Genomic DNA, 25,150 nt, shown 5'->3' on the forward strand with positions numbered 1-25,150 from the left:
TGACAATTGGTGCCCTTGTAACCCAGTCTCGACTCCACATTCTTGGAGCTTTTATCTGGTTTTACCTCCATGTAAATAATATATATATATATTTTTTTTTTACTTTCTCTATTCACTGGTGATTTATTTCTGCCTCTAAATTAATCCTTTCCTGTATCTCTTTCTTGTAGTCCTGTTGCCTATCCAGTTCTTTGGGACTGTAAGGATAGTGTGTTGGTTATTTAGATGCTCCAGTGTACTCTATGGGAGGTATGAAATCCTCTGAATTTATGTGTTGTTGCTGTGGTGCATTAGATAAATAGCCAGCTCTTAGATATTTCTCTCCAGGTATGAAGTCCATGGGAGAAAGGAAGTGATTTTTCATTCTGGATATGAAGTCCTGGAATTGAAATGAATATGATGGATCAGGATATGTCAAGATCAGGATATGTCAAGAGTATGAAGTCCCTTTCATTAGCAATCTGAGGGGTAGATCTTAAAACATTGCGTGTGCGCACACATGGACACGTGATTTTATAACGTGTGCGCTGGCGCGCGCATGTTATAAAATGCCAGCTCGGCACACACAGGGGAGGGGGGTAGAGATGTGCAAATACACACGGCGATGCATCAGGGCCTTGCCCAGTCCGCTCCTTACAAGTTTTTCCCCCCCAAAACTGATTGGACAAAATTAAATTTATGTAAAATGTCAGATAATGAGGATTAAGTAGGCTGGCTGATGTATTTATGGCCCATTCTGGGTTAGCAGACCCTACTGGTGAAGCAAATCAGGCAAGCTCAACAAGTTATTTTTATATGGGTTTGCCCCCACCCAAAATTAAAGAGAAGGTGCAAAATGCATGCATTACTTGAGCTTCTGAAAAGCCAGCCGAGGTCTGTGCCAGAGCTCGCGCAGGCTATGAGCAAATGGACGTTGTCAAATCTGCACAACTTGATAAATTGATGGCCCTCCAAATATGTATTTATTTTTATTTATTTATTTAGATTCTTTTTTATACCGAAGTATAGCAGAAAGCCTTCACTCCGGTTTACAATTAGATAAATCAATTAGATCACTCCCAGGGAAATCGTGGACAGGGTAGAGGTGGGTGGAGAGGTAGAGCAAATAGAGGAATGGGAATTCCCCTAAGAAGGGGTTAAAAAGGAAATCATTTGCATTGCCTGTCATAAACCAGGACCCATGTGCAGAGCCCGTCCTGAAGATGCAATGCGTGCCTTACCTCCACTTCCACCCCAGCAGTATCTTTCACCACTGCTTCCGAGTATACTCCCAATGTAGGGGGCTACGTCACGCAACAGCTAGGAATTTGTAGAAACTGGCAGGGGCCCTTCCCCTTGAGTGCATTCAGCCCTCACCTATGCTTGAGCCTCTGGTGTCCCCCTTACAAGCCTATGGAAATCCAATTCAGTGTTTGGTAGACACCGGCACTGCCCGATCTATACTGCAAATGGCAGCTGCTCTCCACTTGCCAACTTCAACGCTTTAAAGTTGTGGGAGTGGCCAATGTCACAGAAAGACGGCCAACGTCAGAAAGGGTACCAGTGCCATTAGGTCCTTTGCATACGTCGCATGCTTTTCTGCTCTCAGCATCCTCTCTTATGAAGTTGTTAGGAGCTGATTTATCATGCAAATTGCTTTGCACTATATTTTGCACACCTGATAGTGCATTTTTCTCTCTCTATCAGAACAGAGACTATGTGATGTGCAAGCAGCTTTAAACACAGCAAAGATTTCCACTTGTGAAACTTCCTCCTTTCCTGAAACTGGTCTCACAGGCTGTAGGCAAACTGCAGAAATGGACTTTGATTTTTCAGATATTCCCCGAGTCCTTATGGGCTGTAGGTAACAATGCTGTTGGCCATCTTCAAATTGATTCGGTCCACATACCAGTCAACCCCACAAAGAGGCTGCCATGGAAACCACAATGTGATCTGAAACCTGAGGCTACAGAAAGTAGTCCACCAGTAATTAAAGATTTGTTAAACAAGGTGTTATAATTAAATTAACACCTGAATCAGCTACTCCATGTAATTTTCCCACTTTGCCTGAACTGAAACCTCACTCAAGTAAGTGGAGGTTTGTACAAGTTTTAAGATATGTAAATGCCATAGTACTCCCTGATCCTTCCACCTGGTCCTCACACATTCTCCCTGAATATTCCTATTTTGTAGTTATAGATTTTTGTTCTACCTACTTTGCTATCATTATTATTAAATTTCATGTTTTAGTAAATGTAGCTTTCGTTAGCTATTAAGGCTGAGATTATTTTAATAATTCTATGCAGCTATCTTGAAAACTAATCTTCTGCACTGCTTTATTACAAAAGAAAGCTTACAGTTTGATTTTTAATGTCCAGAATTGTAACTGTGATGATGTATGTATATTAAATCATTTTTTATGGCTCTTATCTTTTCCAGGCCTATGAAAGAAATTATATTGTCTATGAATTAATAAACATCGTTTTATTTTAAATACTAATCTGTAAGATTATTTTAGAAAAATAATCTTTTTATTTTGAATACTATCTACAACCCCGTTTTCTGTTCTACACTATAGAAATGTAATAAGACGTGCACAGAAATATTTTTTTCTCTCCTTTATCTAAGTCAGATGTTTGACTTGCTCTGTATATGCTGCTGAATTGAAATTTCTAAATGCATTTGGTTGGGGGTTAATTTAAAGTATACTCATCTGTCTATGATAGTAGCTATCTTTAAGAAAAGTTAAATCATTTTATTTTATTATCTGTCTTGTTTAGGCTTAGGAAGAAAAATGAATAATAATAATACAACGCTGTTTAAAAGCTAAAATGTTTATCTTTTCCTTTTCCCACAGGAATGGGTGGTATGTATTTTATAGTGCTGCATAGTGCTACATTTAGATTTGAAAAGCAATGTTCATATTTAGATTTAGAAGTTCTACAAATATAGCTTAATTTGTTGCATTGCCTTTATCAGAGAATAATATATTTCTCTTAGATTCTTTCTTGTTTCTGAATTGAGGGAATTATCTATGAACAATTAAATGAAGACTTTATAGAAAGATTTTATCGATTTTTACCTATTTGTATTTCAACCAAAAAAAAATTATGAATACCGCAACATTTATTAATAGACAGTTATATGATACTGTATGATGTGTATTACTATAGTATAAGATAACTGAGGAAAAAGAACAGTCTTTAATGTATCTCCAGTGCAAACAAAACTTATATTATTCACTACAAAAAGACACATTCAGTTGCATATTAAACACTGAAGTAAAAAATGTTAAGACTATCCAATGACCTTGCATATGTGAACCAATTGTATTTTTTTTTTCAAGTTCTTTCTCAGAACAAGAAAAAAGGGCAGATGTGTATGATAGAGTCTGCGTGGTATCATCATACTCCTGCTTTGCAAATGTTTAAAATCCTTTCCGTGTTGTCTATTAGCATTCTGAAGGTTTGTTTCTTTATATCCATGCTATGAGAAGTTGAAATATTCACGTATAACTTTTTTATTTTCAATTGTTTAGACATATAGGGTAGATTTTAAAAAGGTATCTTGCCGTGCACGTCACTTTGCTACAGCTCCGAGAGAGAGAAAGACAGTGAGCCCCTCTTTATAGGGCTCAGTCTGATACTCTATACATGGACCATTATAAAGGGGTGATTCGGGGTGAGTTTTCAGGAGGGGGGGGATGTTACAGACACATTCAGAGGTTTCCATTAAATTATTTTTTACCTTATAAGTGATTAAAAGGAGTCGATTTGTACAACGCAGTTAGCGGAGCCTGCAGGGTACAAATCATCTCCTCTTTTTTAGAATTTATCACATAAGATCGAAAACTCTAATGATCTCTCTCTCTCTCTCCCTCCCCCACCTCCCGATGTTCACTGGACTCCCGCGCCCGACACGGAGCTGTAGTAAAGTAGCGCAAGTAACATTCGTCTGCCAGCTAAGGAGCCTCAGTGCTGGCCCCGCCTCTGCAACGCCCAGGCCGTGCCCCTTTCCCGCCTACCTTTCTCTGGGCGTGCACACCTCAATTTGCGCGCGCCCTTCCCGGCTACGTTTTTTGCATGCGCAAGGCTTTTAAAATCTATCTATCTTTATTCCATGAAGTTAGCAAGTAGCACATTTAAGACTAATCGGAGAAAATTCTTTTTCACTCAACGCACAATAAAGCTCTGGAATTTGTTGCCAGAGGATGTGGTTAGTGCAGTTAGTGTAGCTGGGTTCAAAAAAGGATTGGATAAGTTTTTGGAGGAGAAGTCCATTACCTGCTATTAAGTTCACTTAGAGAATAGCCACTGCCATTAGCAACAGCAACATGGAATAGACTTAGTTTTTTGGGTACTTGCCAGGTTCTTATGGCCTGGATTGGCCTCTGTTGGAAACAGGATGCTGGGCTTGATGGACCCTTGGTCTGACCCAGTATGGCATGTTCTTATGTTCTTTTAAAGGTAGATTTTTAAACGGGCACGCGGGCGTCCGTGTGTGTGCAGTTCCCGGTGTGCACACGTGGAGGCGCCGATTTTATAATATGCAAGCGTCGACGCACGCACGTTGCAAAATCTGCTACCCACGTGCATCCGATTTTATATCAGCGCACACACGGGGCGGGGGGGGGTGTTTGTTAGAAGCGTACGGCGATGTAATAGGGCCTTCCCCAGTTTCCTCCCAGTCTGCCCCAATAAGGGAGTGGGACTGAGAGGGAACTTCCTTAACCCCCTACCTACCCTGCCGCCCTTTTCCCCTTCTCTGCCCCGACCTCTAAAACCCCTCTAGCTAGCTTTTTTTTGTTGTTTTTATACTTACCTGCTCTCCCGAGCAGTAGTAAGTTGCGCGGGCTGGCCGGCTGCCGGCGTGCGCTTCAGCGGGACAGCGCGCGATGGCACTCGGCCCGGCCAATTTGAATCGAGCCGGTCTTCAGGGCGGACCAGGAGATACGCACGTGTCTGTGGCCCTTTAAAAAAAAATCCCTGTGGCGTCGCTCGTGTATCTCTGGGTTTTTATGTGCGTCGGCGTTTTCAAATTCAGCCGCTAGTTTATATGAGTCTGTGAACACAAAATAGCCCCCACCCTTAGGAGTTCATGCCGTGTTGCAGAGAAAACGTAAATAACTAACCCCGACACAGCGTATTCTTATTAACCAAGTAAGATTTGTTGTGCGGACAGGAATGGAAAAAACATTTTCATTTCTGGATTCATACATTTCTTCACAAAAAGTGTCTTTTTTGTGATCTATTAAATTAGAAATTATTCTTTACCCGTTTTTCCAAAAACTGAGAGAAATATTAACATTAATGAAATAATGAATTATTAAGAAAAGGACATTGCTGAATCTTGAAGTTATTGAAAGTGCACCGATTCCTATAGAAAACCGCTCAGCTCAAATGGATTAACTTCAGCACGTATTCCGGCGAAAGACCTTCTTCTGGCCACTATTTACACAGATTCACAATGGGGCAGATTTTAAAAAACTACGCCCGCGCGTACTTTTGTTCGCGTGACCGGCACAAACAAAAGTACGCTGGATTTCAATAGATACGCGCATAGCCGCGCGCATCTTTTAAAATCTGGGGTCGGCGCACGCAAGGCTGCGCAAAATCAGCAGCCTGCGCGTGCCGAGCCGCGCAGCCTGCCTCCATTCCCTCCGAGGCTGCTCCGAAATCAGAGCAGCCTCGGAGGGAACTTTCCTTCCACCCCTGCACCTTCCCCTCCCTTAACCCCCCCCCCCCCCCACCTTTGTTCGAAAAGTTACGCCTGCCCTTATGTTAAATCATTATTAATGGCTTTATTTCTTCCCAAACAGTTAAGCTGGTGGTGACATTTGCTGGGCATCCAAAGAAGACTCGTTGGAAGCGAAAGGAAATGCAGCTGCTCGCCAAGTGCTGCTGACCGGGAGGATCTTCTTTTCCTCCTTACGAACTAACACCGCTGCTTTCCTTACAGATACCAGAGCAGATCACCTGAACAGGATCTCCTCAGATCACAAAAAGAAGCTTAAGCAGGAACATCTTTCCTGGCAACATGATCGTGGGTTTTTTTGCAGCTGGTTAAAAGCCGGGAGGCAGCGTTTTGCAGAAGTTGTAGAGGGCGAGTTGATGATGCAGGGAGACCGAGTAGCAAGGCCTGAAGTACTGTTCTAAAATCGTTGAAATGTAATAGGGGTTTTAGTTGTTTTTTGTTTTGTTTTTTTTTTAAATCTGTAGAATCCATCTTTCACTATGGCTTTGATGAACTTTTAAAATTGAATTCGCTATCTAAAATAATACCTAAATCCCTACCTTCATGTATGATGGACTGAGTAGTTTGAGACCGTTTTATTTCAGATGTTACCTTATCGCTAACTTTGTTACAAATCAGTAAAATCTCTGTTTTGGGATGGTTTAAAGGTAATTTAGCCTTATGATGACCAGCGGCGGATTCCCAATGAAGACCGGCCCGGGGATTCGCCACCCAGGAGATACCACATGGTCTGCCGAGCGCGGCTCTGTCACGGCTGCGCTCGGCAGACCACGTGACTAGCGCGACCAGCCCACCAGGGGATGCCCGATCCCCCCGATAGGCCAATCCGCCCCTGATGATGACAAATCTTCCAAAGTCCAAACAGACAAAGACTATCTGGTATTGTCAAGGGAGCTTGACAAAAAAGAGATTGCATTCCCACAGTCATCAACGCTGTAAGCACGACAGATATGTCAAAGGAGATAGAGAACGCAGAATCAACCTTTCCCTGGGTTAGAGGAACTAATAGACAATGAGCTTTCAGAAGCTAATGCTTGCAGAACTGACAGATGAGTCTGAGAAAGCTCAGCAAAAGAATTGTGATACTAGAACAAATAATTATTTGCTACTAATGTTTATGCTGTGGCTTATCTGACTTAAATGTTGCCCAAGTGCTATTGATCCCGATGGCTATCAGAGCCACTCTCCATAGGCTCTATAGGAGTGTCACCATTTGAAATGATAATAGGGAGAGAATTAACTAACTATGCATTTTCTTTGCAGGATGAAAGATGCTAATCTAGTGAGTGGAACAATTGCACATGAATCTGTTGTGCGCCTAAGGCAATATCTGCAGAATATCTTTGCCTTTGCTCAGTAGAACCTGGAACAGTCTGCCAGAGGTAGAAAAGGCTGTTATGATCAAGGGCGACCTCTGAAGAGTGTGACATTGGTGATAAACTGTTTTATTCTAATTTTGGCAAGGACAAGAGAAAAGGAAATTTAAATTTTTACCTAGCTGAATAGGTCCATTTCCAGTTGTGGACAAAGCTTCACCTTATTGCATATCTTCATCACATTCAGTGTTTTTCTTAATTTGATTATCTCCTTAAATGGGTTCCACATTTATCGACTTCAACCTTGCCATCCTAGCAGGTTTCCTAGCCAAGAATCTGTTCTTGAAATGATAGATACTAACAAAGCCACAGTATCTGAAATCAGGAGAGCATGGGATAAATACAGGGGATCTCGAAGGACGTGATGAGAATTATAATGCTAAATTAATTGGACGGATGGGCAGACTGGAATGGTCATATGGTCTTTTTCTGCCATCATGTTTCTAGTTTGTTTTCTTTTACAGATGGGGATCCTTTGCCTGATGCTGGAAGCTGAGGTTTTCCAAACTTATTGAACCTGGTCCTACCTCAGGAATTGTGGTACAGTACACCCTTGGGTTCCTATTTACCATCCAATCAATTGAATTTAATAAAGTGTTAGACTATTTGTTGGTCTTTAAAGACATCTACATTATTTAATTATCTGTGGTCCAAGATGCCAGATTACCATTATGGTTCTCATGATGTGGACATTTTACAGAGTGGTTATATTTGACATGTGACGTTCCTATCTTTGGTATTCTTTTGCTTATAAAATATGTTATTCTGTTTCTCATGAATAGAAAGATTTGGGCCAGACTCCTCCTGAGCAGAACCATTCTACTTCTGTCCCACTGTGCTTACAGGAGTTAGTAGAAGCCAAGTTTACTGAGTTATAATTTAACATAATAACTTAAGTACCCTTAATCTTGAGTTACCTAAAAGATGTGAACTCATATAACCCATTCAACTCACACTAAATATTTTGATTTTACACACAATCACACATTAAGTGAAATATATTTACTCATTTTTATTCATGCATGGTTATGTTTATCCTAGTTTTTAGTATATTCATCAATAGTTACTCCAGTTTGAATTATGTAATGTTAATACTTTGTTTTATTAATTTTTGCATTGATTGTCATTTATCATTTTTACCTTGTGTTACTCTGAGTTCAACTTGCACAGTTATAATGGTTAGTTAGGTTTAAGAGGTTAACAGTGAGAGTATGCATATACATCTGGATTCAAAAGACATAGCATCCCACCAAGCCTGTATATATAGATGGTGGTGACATCCAATCAAAGATCAATATTTGGTCCCTAGGGAATTGAATATGCTATGAAACCCAAGCAAAGAATAACTTTGGATGACACAGATTCAAGGATCTATTCAGATCTAGGGCTGCTACTGCTGATATTCCTGTCACCCTTGCAGAACATTTCAGTACACCCTGAACTAATACGCTTTAACACTGAGCTCCTTCTTCAGCACAGTTGGCTCCATTAACCTTGGAGTAGCTGCCTTGTCATATTTTCCAATCTTGTACCTGCCTCAAGCCTGGTAAGACAAGACATTTTTACCTGTTCCTGCCTACTCATAGATTGGTGAGCATCTTGAGCCTGTGGAATAACAGGAGGTATAGCTGGATTCTCTCCATGCCCAGACAAAGTCCCCATATCTTCTCTAGGAGCGTGATCCCTACGATGGCGAGAAGGGGGATATAAACTAGTTTTTATACTTTAGCTGGAGATAGCTATTGACAATTTACATTTGACAAGTGGAGGTTGATTTTAGGGTTAACAAAAAGGTGTTTTATATAATCTTCATAATCACAGTGCTTCACGCTGTAAAACTTCATTCTAGCTCTCTTTGGGCTTCTTCGTGCTCCTGCCGGGAAGCTTGAAACGTAACATAGCAACATGTGCCTCCTTGACAACACAACCCCTAATTTAAATATTGCACGGCGCCCCCAGGAGAGGTGCCTGGGGGCGTGCTAGGAAAGCAGATGCTGGATACTCAGCACCCGCTTTCAGCACACTTTTTTTTTTGCATCAGTCCCGAAGTGAGAAGAACGAAAAAAAATATCTGTACCTTTGCTTGGGTACCTCAGGGACTTCTTTTCTCCTCTAATCCAGCAGTCATCCCTGCTTTGGAAATTTTCCCTTTATAGTATGAACTTTAACCTCTAGTGCTGGCTGTGTCATCAAGCTGACATTCATAGGATCACTCTCTTCATAGCAACAGTCCTTGGCCAAGTGACCTCTCTACCCACAGTTAAGACAAGCTGGCGCGCCTGGGGTCTGTGAGCATAGTACAGAACCGGTGCTGTCCCGCTTGGAGGACTGTTGCTATGACCTTGTACTTTTCACTGCCACACTGGGTTGCCATTCTAACTTCTTTATTAATTCTGCCATCAACTGAGCATGAGGAAGGTGCCCGTCACTTACAATGCTCTTTCCAGGTTAAGGCCTCGGCGTCGACACAGCCAATTCTGAACGGATCGGTCCAGCCTGACAAAGAATTGCTCCAGCAGGACCTGGTTGACTACTTCTAGACTTTTTTTTTTTGCCTCAGACTGTAGCCACTTCTATCCAGCATCCTTTAGGAGATCAGAAAGGCTTCATCCACCTTCCCCAGGCTGGAATGTGCCATGCTGGAACTGTTGCCAATAGGTTTCCATAGCTTACCCTGCCTTTTCTAGGATGGTGGTTTTAGCTTCTGAATAGCCGGCTCTTCCATCGGAGTTGCAGCCTGAAAAGCCACTTGACTTCTGCTGGAAAACAGATTCACCAAGTAGGTGGTCCAAGTGGCTTTGGGCCAGCCCACCCTATGGGCGGCTCTCTCAAAATTCTTTAAGAAAGCATCCAGGTCTTCTTCTGACTTCATTTTAAACACCACCAAAGGCAATGGGGTTTTCTGGGGTGTGGTGGCTTGCACTAGCTGCTTAAACTGTTCATGTAGGACTTGAACCACTCAGTGAGGGCCTGCACTAATTGCCCCACGTGAGTTAATAAACCTGGGCTCTTCAGAAGCTTTCGTGTGGCAATTCCTCGACTGATTCAGAAAGGGAAAAAAAATCCTAGCCTTGCCAGCTCCGACTTTTTTTTTTGTGTGTCCAGGAGGGGTTACACCCACCCCCCCTATGATATTTTACCCTCATGGCTGCAGCAAGGGCCCAGAAAAGCTTTTAAAGGTTTGTTGCTCTCTGCCGCTGCTTTAGAGCCGAATTCTTCCAGCACAAGACCCTGCTGTGTGCAAACAGCCAGAACAGAGAAAAACGGTTTTCTTCCTTTCTTTATGGCTAGCAGGGGTCTCTGCCTGTGCAGGGGCTTAGCGCAGGAGCATCCCGCTGAATGACACCATAGCGTGGCCTTTAGCTTGCTGCACAACAGCGTAGGCTGGAGTCCAGTTATTCTTCTATAGACTTTATTAATTTACAGGCAACTTAAACCACCAAAAGTTTGCTTACCTCAGCAAGCAGTTCAGCACAGTTCTAGCTTTCTTCTCTCAGCTGAGGTTTCCCTTTCTCTCTGGGTTCTGGCATCTTATCCCACGTCCCAGGGGAAATGTTCTACAAACAGGATTCCCTTGTGGCTGTCTTGAGGTAGACCTACGCTAAATGCCTGGTCCTGAACTTTTAAGGAGGGTCTAATGTACACTCTTTTACACGGATTCATGGCTACAACCAGAATGATCTTACTCCAGACATCATGCAGCAATGGAGAGCTATGCTGATGATTTTTCACCTTTGCTTGATATTTGGTATCAGAGCTCCTCGCTGTCAGAGCCAGAGAAAAATTGAACCTTTGATCTTGTTTGGCAGGGAAGAGTTGGATGAAAATGGGCCCTGAAGCAACTGTGCTCCTCGCACAGAACAATTTGAAAGAACCCTTACGTTCTCAAAATGTTTTTTTTTTCCTAAATATGGATCCTCCTTGTAAGTTAAATTATTGGCGAAAACAAAGTTAACAAATCCATACTCTCTACCCATTAGTCACAGAAGCTAAATTTCTTATGACAATATGGAGTAATGTGCTGACCAATAGAACTGAGAGGCGTTTCTACAAGAACTGCTCCCATATCCTGCATATTCAGAACGTAACATTCTCTCTTTTTAAATTTGAATACGAACACATGAATTAAAATAAACTACAAATTCAAATCACCCTACAAAATAATATTCTTAATCTCCAGATTGTGTCTCTAAATTAACAAGCTGTAAAGCAAAATCGCTTACCTGTAACAGATGTTCTCCGAGGACAGCGGGATGTTAGCCTTTACACATGGGTGACATCATCAGATGGAGCCCCAATAGGGAAAACTTAAGTCAACGTTTCTAGAACTTTGCCTTGGGCACCTTGAGCATGCCCAGCATGCCCTATACCACGTGTCAATGTGGAGTCCCTCTTCAGTTCTATAACATAGAATATATATAAAACAGAAACAGGAGAAAGCCAACTCCGCATGGTGGTGGTGGTCAGATTTTGTGAGGACTAACATCCTACTGTCCTCGGAGAACACCTATGACAGGTAAGCAACTCTGCTTTCACAGAGGGCAAGCAGGATGGTAGGCCTCACAAATGGGTGAATCCCTAGCTACAGGCAATATAAAATGGGACCAACAAACTCCCAAACCAACGGGTATAACAACAATGGTGCTGTTGGTACAAGACGGGGATACAGTCTGAACCCAAACAATGGGTTCTAGGCAGGAAAGAGTTTGGGTTCTTTACCTCAAACATGTTCCGAAGGACAGCCTGGCCAAACCTACTATTACGTCGGCCAAGCAACAGTGAGATGTGAATGTGTGAAGAGAGAGGACTCCACGTCACAGCTCTGCAGATCTCCTCCACAGGGACTGCTTGCGAGTGGGCCACCAAAGCTGCCATGGCTCAAAAACAGTGAGGCTGGACATGACCCCAAGATGCAGTCCTACCTGAGTAGAACAGAAGAGGATGCAGTCTGCTAGCCAATTTGATGTCCTAGCTAGTATGATCAATGTGAGACCCCCAGGTTCCCAGCCTCCCCCCTAGCAGATATATTCCATGATCCGCTTATACCAGTAGCATTCATAGAACTGTCCCAAGGACACAAAAGTATTAATGGTACTACCAAACCTTTTTTTGCCTACCTTGATTTTGTTTGTACTCTTTTCTCCATTCTGTGTCCTCTCCCAGTATCATGTGGTACCCTCCCTTGTGCCCCCTTCCCAGTATTGTGTGGTGCCCCCACGTCATAACAATTTTTTTTTTTAAAGGAGATTTTCTTGCCACAAACTATGCAGCTATCCCCCTGGTCATTAACTTGGCCTAGAAGAAGTAGAGCCAAGCACAGCCCATGTGAACTCGTACAGGCCATCCTTCAAGCCCCCAAGGCTCGCTTCCTCCATCAGCTGTGCCTCCTGCAGGCCCCCTGGTCTCTGAACCCTCTTAAAACGCTGCCTGCGGCCGATGCTGGGAGCTTAAGGATGCAGTGCACGGCAGCCAGACGTCTCTGGCCTGCCGCCCCCATAGCCTGCACTTCACTTACACAAGCCCTGGAAGCGGGCGGCCACAGCTGCAATTTCACATCACCGACTTCTACTACTGTAGCTTTCATTTCCAGTCAACATTTCACTGTCTGGAGGACCTCCGTCGCAAAACGTCGTTTCCTTTCCCCAACGAGGCCTGAGGTTTTTTTTTTAAGAGGTCAAGAAGCCCACATGAAGTAAGAACAAAATGAAAATTATAAAGTCAATTTTAAAAGCCCACGTCATGTGTCCACCCGATTTTATAAACTGCTCACGTGTGCGCACAAGTCCCAAATGTGTGAACATCTCGCATCGGGGGGAAAAATAAAAGAGTGGAATGGGGGTGTGGCCTGGGCGTTCTGGGATGGGGGTAGAGAGGGTAGGACCTGCGTAGGAGGAGGTGCAAGTCTAAATAAAAATATTTCCAGGTATCTACGAAGTGTTTGAGGGGTGTGGGGTGTGCAGGCTGAAGGACCAGGGGAGTTTGGAGGACTTCGCCGTGGATGAACTGGTGAAACCGCTCAGGGTGCGGACGCCGGCCCGTTATAAAAAATTTCCCTCAACTTGCGTGGCTCGAAGCAGACATTGCGTGGCTGTGCGCAGACGCACATAAAATTAGGGGCTCGCATGCGCATGCCGGGGCTATATTTTATAACGCACGTGCGCGCAGGATGTAAAAAAAAAATCGCTGCCTAAGCTGGCCGCATGCCCACACACGCCCGTGCACCCGTCTGAAAGTTCAGGCAACTCTACATCCGTATTGAAAAAAAAAATACCACATGCCTCGCCTGGGCGTCTTTTTCTTTACAAGCAGTGGCTCGTCTTCGTTCCTTCTTGCCTTGGGCGGAGAAAGACAAATTCAACAGACAGAAAGTAGGCAGCTGAGGCTGTGAATAAGCAGTGCCTTTCCTGGAAAGTTCAGAATGGATTGTTAAGACGCCACGAGCGTTTCCCTCCTCCTCCTCCTCCTGCACTCACCTTCTCCCCAGCTGACAGCACAACTTATACTGATCCTCACTGTACCACGAGAAACGCTTTAGACTGGATAATATTTTGTGTAGGGAGAGGGGCAAAAAAAAAAAGTATGAAATATGGGCGTTGGTTCTTTTATTCAAATGTAAGAGAGCAGTAGAAGCCACAGAGCAGCCACGAAAGGTTCCCTGCAACGCACGTGCGTAGGGACGAAAGGGCGCGGCCTCAGCCCGCCCTCACGCTGCGGGGCGAGGGAAGAAAAAAAAGCGTCAGAGACCACGGTTTTTCCATAGGAAACAAGTTTTATTTTTTTTTAAGAACATATTCAGGTAGAAAACAGAGGCGGAATGTGACCCTTAGTGTGGCTTTTTTTTTTTTGTTTTCTGGAGGGGAATAACAAATATTGTGCAGCTAAAAACAGGATTTCAAAACCTAAGAGATAAGCTATCAAAACATTAAAAACGAATCGAAAATATTCATAACAAAAGCATAATACTGCATTACTTAAAAAAAAAAAACCCCTAAAAATTATAAATAAATATTTGTGGTACAGAAATACAGCAATTTAGCAACCATTTCTCATGTTTCCTCTTTACAGTGCAAAAGGAAATGACTCTGCCTTAAAACAAACTGTAACCAAATCCACTGTAAAAGTAATTTTATACAAAACATTTTCCTTAGACTTCATTTTTTAAAAAAAATCCATTGCTCTATGTACATGATCTAGTTAACAAAAAAAAAGAGTGTTCTCTCATTTTCAGTTTTGTTTTTTTTAAACGGCGAATGAGGCTAGCAAAAGGCACCTCATGCCCACGCGCAGTTCTGGACGTATTTACAGCGTTTTACTGCGACAGGACCCTGGCCCCGTTAGATAAGTTAGGTGACAGCAGGGAGCGGACGATCCTTCAAGCCCAACTCTGGGGAAAGCCAGGGTGCTTCGGACTTCGGCAGAGTCGGCAGGACCCTCAGATTCTGGGGTGCGGAGAGAGAGAGCGCTGTACGCTGCTCGCCGCTCGCAGTCTGTTTCATACATCACATTACACAGCTCGAATGGCGATTCTCGCCCAAAGTTATTTTCGTTAGAAAGAGGCGGGTGCGCTCTCTCTCTCTCTGAGAATGGGAGTGGGTGGAATCCAAGAAGCTTAACGAGTTTTTATATGAAGCTCAGAGACAGGGGGAGGGAAGGAACCGCGCAGGAACTGGTCAAACAGTCTGTGGTGCCTATTATTATTTCCTATTTGCACCACGATGATCGTTTACAAGTCGGAGAACTCAAATGCAATAATTTCTGTGACAGTTCAACTTTTGCAGATACTCCCCTACCTCCCTCGGAGGTTTGAGAGCTTCACAAAAAAACACGGTTAAATTCTTCTTTCCGATTCCAGAAAGCGAGCTGCTCCCATAGTTACGAGACAAGTGTTTAAAGATATCTACTTTGCATAGCTTGTGGTTTTAAAGTCCTGGGGGGGGGGGGGGGTACCATGGAAAATCGGAAGCGTGATTGATAACGTCTCTCTCTGCATGATCTCGTATCCTCCAAACAGCTTACGTCTGGCGAGGTAAAAAATAATAAGGGGAAAAAAAATAAAAGCCGTGAACGTTCGATCACCGCTGTTGTAATATGTGGTGCGAGTCAGGACTGGAAACTGGTGTCTGGCGCAGCCCCCCCCGCCTGTTCCCAAAAGAAGACGCTGCCGCTGCGGGAGAGAGGGCAATCCCCGTCCGCGAAGTCACGTCCGGACAGCTGGCGAGATGGGGGAATAACTGGCTGGAGGGAGAAAGGAACAAGCCGGAGGGAGAAGAACTGCAAAAGTATATAGGAAAATAAACAAAAAAACAAAAAAAAAAACCCTAGCATAATAAGCATAAAAATAACTAAGACAAACGTTGGGGTTTTTTTTTTTTTTTTTTTTGCAGAAAAGAAAAATTGATGTCCTTGTTCCTAAAATACTTTGCCTGGTGCTTAAGTTTTCAAAACAGGTTTCCATCCCTGGAGGCAGTGACATTGATTTCCTGCCTTACTGGGCTTGTATTTCCTAATCTGCCATTATGTACGACTCCGCCGACTGGCTTTTTGTATTTTTTTTTCCCCCCCTCCCCTCGGTTATTTTTTGGAATGGAGCTATTTTCACAGAAAGCAGTGTCCAGTTTCTCTTTATAGTCCTGAGAGTTAAAAACCACTTGAAGAAGCAGGGTAAATAGTGAATTCTGACAATCCTCCTCTAATTATTATTGGTAATTCTAGCTCGCAGTTAAATGCTCGGTGGGTGAGGTTAACCCGTCCTAGGCCAGGGGTTCGTGATGGCTTCCGGTCAGCTTCCTTTTTCCCTCAGCGGAGACAGGATGGAGGAAAGAGGAAAACGAGGAACAATACTGGGATCTGCCACTGGCGCTTAATTAGTCAATTGTTAAGTTTTCTGGAACCCACAGTCGGCTAAAACTTTTAAGCGCCGAGGGATCCTGGGACAGCACCAAACCGCTCATTAAACTGCTAAAGGGTCCTTTTTCAAAAGCTATTTACCTGGGGTAAACTGGCCTGTCTGAAATCCGCCTTCCTGTTTCCAGCTGAAAATACGCGTGGACGTCCATGGCACCTGTGCTTTAGGCAGACGGATTACGCATCCCTAAGGGCGTGTTTGAGGGAGCAAACAGTATGGCGTTTTTAAAAAGTATGCAGGCAGTTTTGCCCCTCCCTCTGCTGCAGGGGCAATGTATGCGGGTGCTTTTAGTAGGTGCATTTTATGCTAATTTCCACAACGAAACTATCCCGTTTCTCTTAGAAAATTAGCTACAAATTAGGCACAGTAAAAAGTACCGTGCACTTGGCAGCTATACAGGGAAAATTAAAAAAAAAACAAAAACCTGACAGCGCGAAGGCTCGTCAGCCATAAAGGGTCAATTTTAAAAGGCGCGCCCGTCCGTGCGCGCGCGGTTCCCGGCGGCGCGCGCACAGATTTTCTAACGCGCGCGCGTATCCAGGCCCGCGCATGCCACCCCCCCTTTCTCAGCGTGCCGGTCTTCGGCGCGGACCGGGAGATGTGCCCGCGGCCCAGCCACGAGCGTATCCCACCCCCGGTTTATACGCGTGCCGACCATTTAAAACTAGCCCGATGAGTTGATATATATATATATTTTTTAAAAATGTGTGCATAGTTTCCGGTTCTTCCACCAGTGGGCCCTGTCCTTTTCCACCTTGTGGAGATCCCTTCCGATTCTTCAGTGCACCCGGCCAGTCGTACATAATAAATACATCTCACCGAATATCGCTTACACAAGATAATTAAGCAGGTGGTAAATTGTGCAAGTCGGTTGCCAGATTTATTCACGTGAGTCTCTCTGAAAATAGCGACTGTCGGCTAGTCCTGGAACGCCCCAGACCACCTCTTTTTGTTTCCCCCGTGCGATTGTGTGAGCGCGGGCTACTTACACGCGTGAAGGCTAATTCTTACGCGCATGACTCTTTGAAAATTCGCCCCTTTTGTGCGTCTGGCCTGACTTTTGGAAGTTGAGATACCAAAGTGCTGTGCTACCCCCCTTTCTTTTCGATAACTTGGTATTTGAGGCAAAAGCATTCGACGGCAGGCAGTCAGTCACTTCCTTCCTGCTCTAGATTCTGTCGCCAACCTAACTTTCAGTTGGAAACCTTTCCTTTTAGGCAAATACAGTTTAAAAAAAAAAAAAAAAAAAAGATGCAGCCACCTCACGGTCATGACTGCTGTTTAATAAAACAGACGGATAAGGAACACTAAACGCTAATGCTCCTTTAGTGATGCGGGGTGGTTAGAAAAGGTGAACGACGGCACGAACCTACATCGACATTCATGTACTGAAGGATTTAAAACCTTACTCGGGTGTAAAAAAGTCCATAATAATGTCAGGAAAAGAAAAAAAAAATTGCATTTCAAATGCTGTAGGTTAGAGCACTTTCCCCAGGTCACTTAGAAAAACCTATCAGTGTTTATACATTACTCCATCCTCATGGCTTTTTTTGTGCACGCCTTAATGATCACAGCGTATGGCTTCCAGGATGAAGGCTGTAACAAGAAGGATGCATATACCAGAACGAGTGGGCTCTTACATCAAGTCTTCCAGAGCTTATTCCCTGCGGCAGGAAGTCGTCTTCAGACCCCCCCCCCCCCCCCCCCGACACACAAACTGTCCAGCCGAAGGCGGCTCTCTGATAAGAGGGATTATGCTGTATTTTCTCCTACGCAAATCAATAGTAACGCACAGGGAACCATCAAGGCTCCCCAGATATAGCAGCAGGTCGGCAGGCCCTCCTTCCGTCTTACGATGTACCCCGCGCGCTCAGGTTTCTCAGACTTTGTAGTAAATGTTTGCGGGACTCTGGGGCGGCATCTCCTGCACAATGTAGACAGGATGCCCGTAGTCCCCGCTCACTTTCTCGTAGTGGGGGCAGAAGACGCCGTCTGTAGTCCGTAGGGGGATGATAATGTCACTGGGCTCCGAACCGTTGTTGTTGCCGCCGGCGCGCTTCGGGGTGGCCAAGGTGCTGAGCGACAGGGTCGTGGCGTGCGGCGGCGAGTGCTTCCTGTGCCGCCTCCTGTACTTCAACAGGAGCACCACCAGGGTGATGATGATGACCAGGAAGATGATGCACCCGGATGTGATCCCCGCAAACAAGGCCACCTCGGATCCGAGGAGGCTGGAGTGCCCGGCGTTCTTACCGTCTGTGCTGGAACCTGGATTTAAAACAAAAACAAAACCAAAAAGTTAACTCTCTCACGTACGGAGTGACTTTTTATAGTTTTGTCATCTTTAAAAACTGAAACGATTAACTGGCCAGGCAAACCCTGACAGATCATTTACCATGCAAAAAGGCCTCACTGCAAACAGCGGGAGTAAGCAATCGATATTCAGTCCACAGCTATTTTAGTCTTATTCTTACCCCTCCTCTCCCTGACCCTATTGATTTGTTTCCAGCTATTATTCAGCAGCGCAGGCTATAACTGACAAGAAAGCTGGACAAATTGCGGGCTAGTTCCAGGCAAGAAAAACAAAAAAAGGGGGAACCGTGCTTTTCACTGCAGACAGTTGTATCGTGCGGTCACAGCTTTCGGACACTCGGGATTCCTTTTTCACGTCCGTCTGAAAGGAGCATAACACTCTCAAAAGTTTCTCAAAAAGTATTTACCAAGTTTTTTGACGGGCTTAACTACGACTTGCATCTAAAGTGGTTTAACATGGCAACCGCATTATATTAATTAAAGTCTTACAATTAAAGATCCTGCTTGTTTAACAGCAGGGCAGTGAGGAAGGGCCAAATTATTATTTGCTCATCTTTTCTGAAAGACTTGAGTTATACAGCTAGGAACAAAACTGTCAGTGACCCTTTGTATTGCATTTTACAGGTACCACTTTAACCACAAGAAAAAAATCGTACAGAAAATCTGTAGGGAAAGCAGGACGCCAGGAACATTTTCCCCACATAGATTAACAGAAAAGCTGTGTGTGGGACTGTGTGGTGTAGGGTGAAGAGTGTGTGTGGAGTGTGTGTGGAGTGTGCGTGTCTGAGTGCATAAGAGACTGCGTGCGTGTGTGTGTGTGTGTGTGTGTGACTGTGTGGTGTAGGGTGAAGAGTGTGTGTAGAGTGTGCGTGTCTGAGTGCATAAGAGGCTGCGTGCGTGTGTGTGTGGGTGGGACTGTGTGGTGTAGGGTGAAGAGTGTGTGTGGAGTGTGCGTGTCTGAGTGCATAAGAGGCTGTGTGCGTGTGTGTGTGGGACTGTGTGGTGTAGGGTGAAGAGTGTGTGTGGAGTGTGCGTGTGAGTGCATAAGAGGCTGCGTGCATGCGTGTGTGTGTGTGTGTGGGACTGTGTGGTGTAGGGTGAAGAGTGTGTGTGGAGTGTGCGTGTCTGAGTGCATAAGAGGCTGCGTGCGTGTGTGTGTGTGTGTGAGTGAGTGAGAGAGAGACTGTGTGGTGTAGGGTGCGTGTCCGAGTGCATAAGAGGCTGCGCATACGTGTGTGTGTGTGTGTGGTGGGGTTTTGGATGGGTGGGGAGTGGTTTTCCTTAGGGCGTAAGACAGAAGGTGCGCTGGTGAGGGACTGCATTGTGTGTGGATGTTTGCATTTGTATGTGGGGTTACTGCTGCGTGCCAGGGTTGTGCGAGGAAGGTGTGCCTACAGGGGTATGTGAGGTATGCGTGTAGGAAGTGTAAGTGTGGGTGCTGCAGTGGTGTGTGGGTGTGTGAGGGAGGGGGGGGTGGTGGTGGCAGGGTTGTATGTGCAAGGAGGATGCAGGAGGGGGTTTGCCTGTGTGTGTGTGTGTGGTGTGGCAAATATGTGGAAGTGTGCACATATGAGTGTGAATGCTGGAGGTGTGAGAAAGTGACTTCTGGGGATGGAGAGAGAGAGAGAGAGTTTGCTGGAGATTTTAAAATGCTTTTATTTCTGTACAAAAGCAAAAAAAAAAAAAAATAGAAGCTATATATAGAATTCCATAAGTATAAGAAAATAAATTTTAAAAACAAATCACATTTCTACAGAGTGCAGTACTAAGAGCTCATTTTGCTTTACATTTTGGAGTCCCGTGAATCTCTTTCTTCCGCTTGCATTCTAATTTAATCCTTGAAACGATCAAGAAACAGAAAAGAGCATGCTCCAGCCCTGAGCCAGAGACCCTGGTTTAGAAGACACAGTTTGCAATTTGCCAAAAAAATACACCAATATTTAATCCCAAATATATAAATACAGTGGGAAAAATCAGTAACAAATTAGGGAAAATAAACAATTGTCATCTGTGCTGTGGTATAAAATTACTGTTTCAGATCCCGCTAGAGAGGATTCAGAGAGTTTTACTGCATTTTGGGGGGGGGAGGGCTAGCAACCATTGGCTAAAACAGAGTATCCTGTATGTGTCTGTAGGGGGAAGGTGGTCAAGGGCGGATTGACCTTGTGAGCAGAACAGCAGCTTTCAGGCTTCAATCCCTGAAGAGATTATTGTTCTCCCAGGAGCCTCTCTCTCGGAGACAGATAAGCGTTCACCTTCCTGCAGAGGGTAGGGGCCAGCGGACCACCAGATAGCTGCTCTTGATTGAGACCCAAGAAGATTGATGAGGCCAGACTGACTGTTTTACCAATCTATTTTAAATGCATGGAGACGCTTGAAGGTCAGGATTTAAGGTCGCTGGAAATATCACCTCTTTTTTTCATAACCCTACCGTGGTACTGAAAGCTTCAGTTCGAGAAGCTTGGTTTCGTTATTTGTTGCAGGAGATTCGGCATTTCTGGTGGCTAGCAAAGGGTGCATCATCTAATGTATTGCACATTAAATCTATTTGCTAGAAAAGCTTTTCTTGGGGGTAAAAAAAAAAGTCTGCTTAGAGGAGTTAGAAATGTGCTTTTCAGAGAAAACGTTTTCCCGACAAGTTCCCTAACTTCTCCTCTCTCCTACATTTATCAAGGATATAGCAGATTGCTCTGCTCACTTAATCACTTTCAAAAATGCGTATAAAGCTTTTTCTGATACAAGAGAAAAAAAAAGGAACTCCACATGCTTGCTATATTGTATTCCAAGACTTTTTGGTGGCTGCCTAGCGGTGTGAGAAATTGCCTCACCAGCGAGCGGCTCGTGTGTTGTGTTGCGAGTTATTGTTCTTGAAATGCAATAAAAAAAATATTGAAACATAAAAAGGTTCGATGTTATCAAGAGCCGAAGAGTACGCCGGTTACTAGTTGGAGAGAGAAGCGCCAAGGGCAGGTCTATAAAGCCTGCCTGGAGGAAGACCGTATCAGCCTGCACTCCCCAAATACCGCGCCAGTCTCCGAGGAGGGTCCGACCTGGGATCGTTACCATCAGGGACGGTAAACTTTCAAACCGGCGCGCGCCCAGATACGCAGCCGTTTTATAAGCGTGCGGGCACGCATTCGTGCAGGTTATAAAATAGCCCGACTGCGCGCATACGTGCACCCGGTTTTAAGCGGGCCCTTGACCATGCGCGTAAATCCCACTTCTGCCACCTAAACTGAAGAGTTTTAAAAGGGATGCGCGTCCACGCCACTTTCACCAGTTTCCCTACCAGTTCGCCCAGTTAACAGCTAGGTGCTCCCCTGGTTTGATAGTCTGCACTCCCTCCCAGTACCCCAGATCCTTTAAACCCCTGAGAAATGGCTCGCTCTTTTAATTTTTTTTTTTTTTTTAAACTTACATCTTGTCCCGTGGCAGGGGATCTGGGCGCGCGCCTTTAGGCGCATAAGTATTTACGCGTGCAACTCTTGGCCACGCCCCGAAGCACCCGCGTCCTGCCCAGACGATGCCCCGCCCCCTTCTTGAAAACCTTTGAGACGTGCACGCATCTGGACAGCTTTTAAAATTCAGCGGGCATGCGCGCGCCCACCTTGCGCGTGTATCTCCTCGATGTGTCTGTGAAGCAGCTAACCCCCTGAGGCGCCAAAGACCTGTCTGTTCTCCTCAAATCAGGAAACTATCTTCAACAAGTCCTTACAGTGTTCTAGGTTAAAATAGTATTGATTTTATAAAGAATAATTAGTGCTTGCCCCTTAAAGGATAGAGTGGATAAAAGCCACAGACATCTCTGTAAGCCTCCTTTAAGTTGATCGAGGATTCCCTCCCAGTTCTGTTCAGTTATGCTCTTAGAGCCCAATATTCATTAAGACAGTGAGCTGACAGCTTGATGAGTAGATTAAAGGTAGTGGGTGGGAGGTAAGAGGCCCCCTGGGAAGACAACGTCTGGCAGGACCGGGGAGTAGGTGGAGGAAAGAGTGATGCCGCAACCCAGCCCTTAAAAGCTAGAGAAGCCACTTACCAGTTTTCAATGAAGAGCAGGACTCATACTCTGAGTAGCTCGCCCGAAGAAGGTTAATCACAATTCAAATTTCAGCAGCTGAGGGCGGGTCTGGAATTGACCTACCCTTACTAAAGGAAAGGAAGTTATCAGTTAAGTAGTAATTTCTCCTTCCTTAGCATTTGGGCTGGTCAATCCCAATGAGTGGGATATACCAAAACTAATCTAAAAAAGGGTAGGAGGCTGCCAGCAGTCCAGGCAATACCACCTGTGCAAATGCGGCGTCCTCCCTAGCCTTAACTTCCAAGTGATAATGCTTGGAAAAGGTGTGCAAAAAGATAACCATATCACTGCTCGACAAACTTCAGCAGACAATAACAAACGAAGTTCTGCCCATGATACGGCTTGAGCTGTTATGGAATGAGGTCTAAACCGTTTCAGTAAGGCAACCTCAGTAGCCACATAAGCTGCCATAATGACTTCCTTAACCCAACGGGCAATTATTGCCCATGTCGCTGGTGCTCCCTACTTACCTCCAAAATGGAGCACAATTAGGCGAGCAGACTTCTGAAGAGTCTTAGACATCTCCAAGTATTGAAGTAAATGACACTTTGGGATCTCACCTTAAAGGAAGGAGCAACCTCACTGCATTTTTCTGTGACTGTGTACTCCACCAGAAGAGCAATTGTGCTGAAGAGGGCGCATATGTGCTCTCGCCCAGGGAACCACTTCTAATGAAGCAGCCATCAACCCCAGGACCTGTAGATAAGCCCCCACAGTTGGACAAACAGAGGTCCACAAGGATTGAACTTACAGCATCAACTTGTGGCTCTGAGACTCCAGCAGAAACACTCATATCAAATCGAACCCCAAGATATCCCAGGGTCTAAGATGGCTGCAAATTACATTTGGTCAGATTCACCATCCAGCCTAGTTCCTATAGCAAGGTAACCACCCTACAGGAAGCACGAAGACTCTTCCAATTTCTTGGCTCAAATCAATCAGTCATATAGATAGGGGTGAACTAGAATGACCTCCTTGCAAATGGCTGCTGCTACCACCACCATGACCTTGGAAAAGTCTGAAAGGCAAGGCTTGAAACTGGTAATAAATCACAAACTGAATAAAAACAATGGAGCATAAAAACATACATAAATATCTATGCTGCCTTATAGATAACTACAACTTTACAACACCAACTCATACCAAATGAACCTACAAAAAGCTTGAAAGATAATTCTTCCAGACCCGTTCTACATAAAAACCAAAAAATAAAACAAATATAGTATAAAACCATCAGGACTGACTGTAGGCCAATTGAAACGGATGGGCTTTCAATAATTTATGAAATCGGTCTAGGGATCTCTCATTTTTGACTAGCTCTAGTAAAGCAGTCCTTAGGCACGAGATTCCTCCAGATATATTTGCCAAATGGAGGAATTTCTTCGCAAGCTCTGAATTGAAGATCTCAAAGTGTGAGCAGGGTGGTAAACCTTTAAAAGTGAATGAAAACATACGGGAGCAAGACCATGGCTCACTTTAAATACTAACAGAACAGTCTTAATAAACGTCATTCGCCAACTCATAGGTAACCACTGCACATGAATCAGCACAGGTGTTATGTGGTCTTGAATACTTGCGGCAGAGGCCTTTTGTGCAACAGCATTCTGAATCACTTACAGGGCTTTGAGTGTTATCCGAGGTAAGCAAGTTATAGCGCATTACGGTAATTGATTACAGAAATCACTAATGCATGGTTTACTGTCTGCAAATCAGCTTCAATCAAAAAGGGTTTCAAATGTCTCAATAGAGGAAGCCTGTAAACACAACTTCAAAACACTTTCCCTACTTGTGGTCTGAGTGATAGAGCTGTTTCCAAGGTGCTCCCTGAATGCATCATCAAAGGAAGAATACTCCAGTATGTAAAATGGATGTCGGCATAAATGTGATATCTGACATTCAGATTTGCCAATAATTGATACAATGGAAATAAGTATAAGTCAAATAATGCGGCTGACACAGCAGCCCCCGTGGCACACCAGTCTCTGTAGCTTAAGCAATGACGACTTTGTACCATCAACAGATAGATACTTGCTGAAAGTGATCAGACAAAAATGAACAAAGCCAAGAATAGACCTTGGAAGCAAGGCCAATTGCTTTGAAGATGACGCAATAAAATATTATGACTAAGTGTGTCAAAAGCTGCTGGTATATCCAATAAAATCAGAAAGTAAATCAGTCCTATTGTCAAATCCACGAGGAAAGACATCCAAAATAGAAAGTAATAGTGTCTCAGTGCCGTGGGCAGCGCAGAAACCGAACTGGAAATTGTCAAATTGGTTATGCTCTTCAGTAGAGGAACTGAGCTGTCCCACCCAATATTTTCTAAGATCTTAGCAAGAAAGGATAATGTAGATATTGGCTAATAACTTGCAAAGTCGCAAAGATCCAGCGTGGATTTTTATTTTTATCTAAACAGGACAAACAGATGCAAACTTTAGCATGTGAGGAAGAACACCTTAGGATAAAAAAATATTAACCAGTGTAGCAAGATGGTTACATAAATCAGATCTTATTACTTTGAAACGAACACTGGAACAAGTGCTGAGTGGACAAATGGATCCCAGAAACTAGCTACAATGTCAATAATCTCACCTGTAGATACCTCAGAAAAACAAACCCATCTGCATTCATCTACTGGCAGGAAAATTGCAGGCAGCTCTCTACTGAAAGATTTTACAAGATGATGGACTAGGGGTCAAAAAGGTGCTTCCAGTGCCCGCGTTAGTAGCAGTTAATGTCTTACCATTA

At 44.1% G+C, this 25,150-nt stretch overlaps 1 protein-coding gene across 1 annotated transcript in view; it reads right to left on the bottom strand.

Annotated features, from left to right (window-relative positions):
* Positions 1–13,942: 13,942 nt before the first annotated feature.
* The window catches only part of EFNB2 (ephrin B2), a 112,816-nt gene continuing 101,608 nt past the window's right edge, over positions 13,943–25,150 (bottom strand). Inside the window, exon 5 of the mRNA XM_029604543.1 lies at positions 13,943–18,279. Within this exon, the coding sequence (XP_029460403.1) occupies positions 17,894–18,279 (386 nt within the window). The 3' untranslated portion in view covers positions 13,943–17,893. The remainder of the gene's footprint in view (positions 18,280–25,150) is intronic.

This window comes from Rhinatrema bivittatum, chromosome 5 (assembly GCF_901001135.1).
Source record: "Rhinatrema bivittatum chromosome 5, aRhiBiv1.1, whole genome shotgun sequence".
Classification (NCBI taxonomy): Eukaryota; Metazoa; Chordata; class Amphibia; order Gymnophiona; family Rhinatrematidae; genus Rhinatrema; species Rhinatrema bivittatum.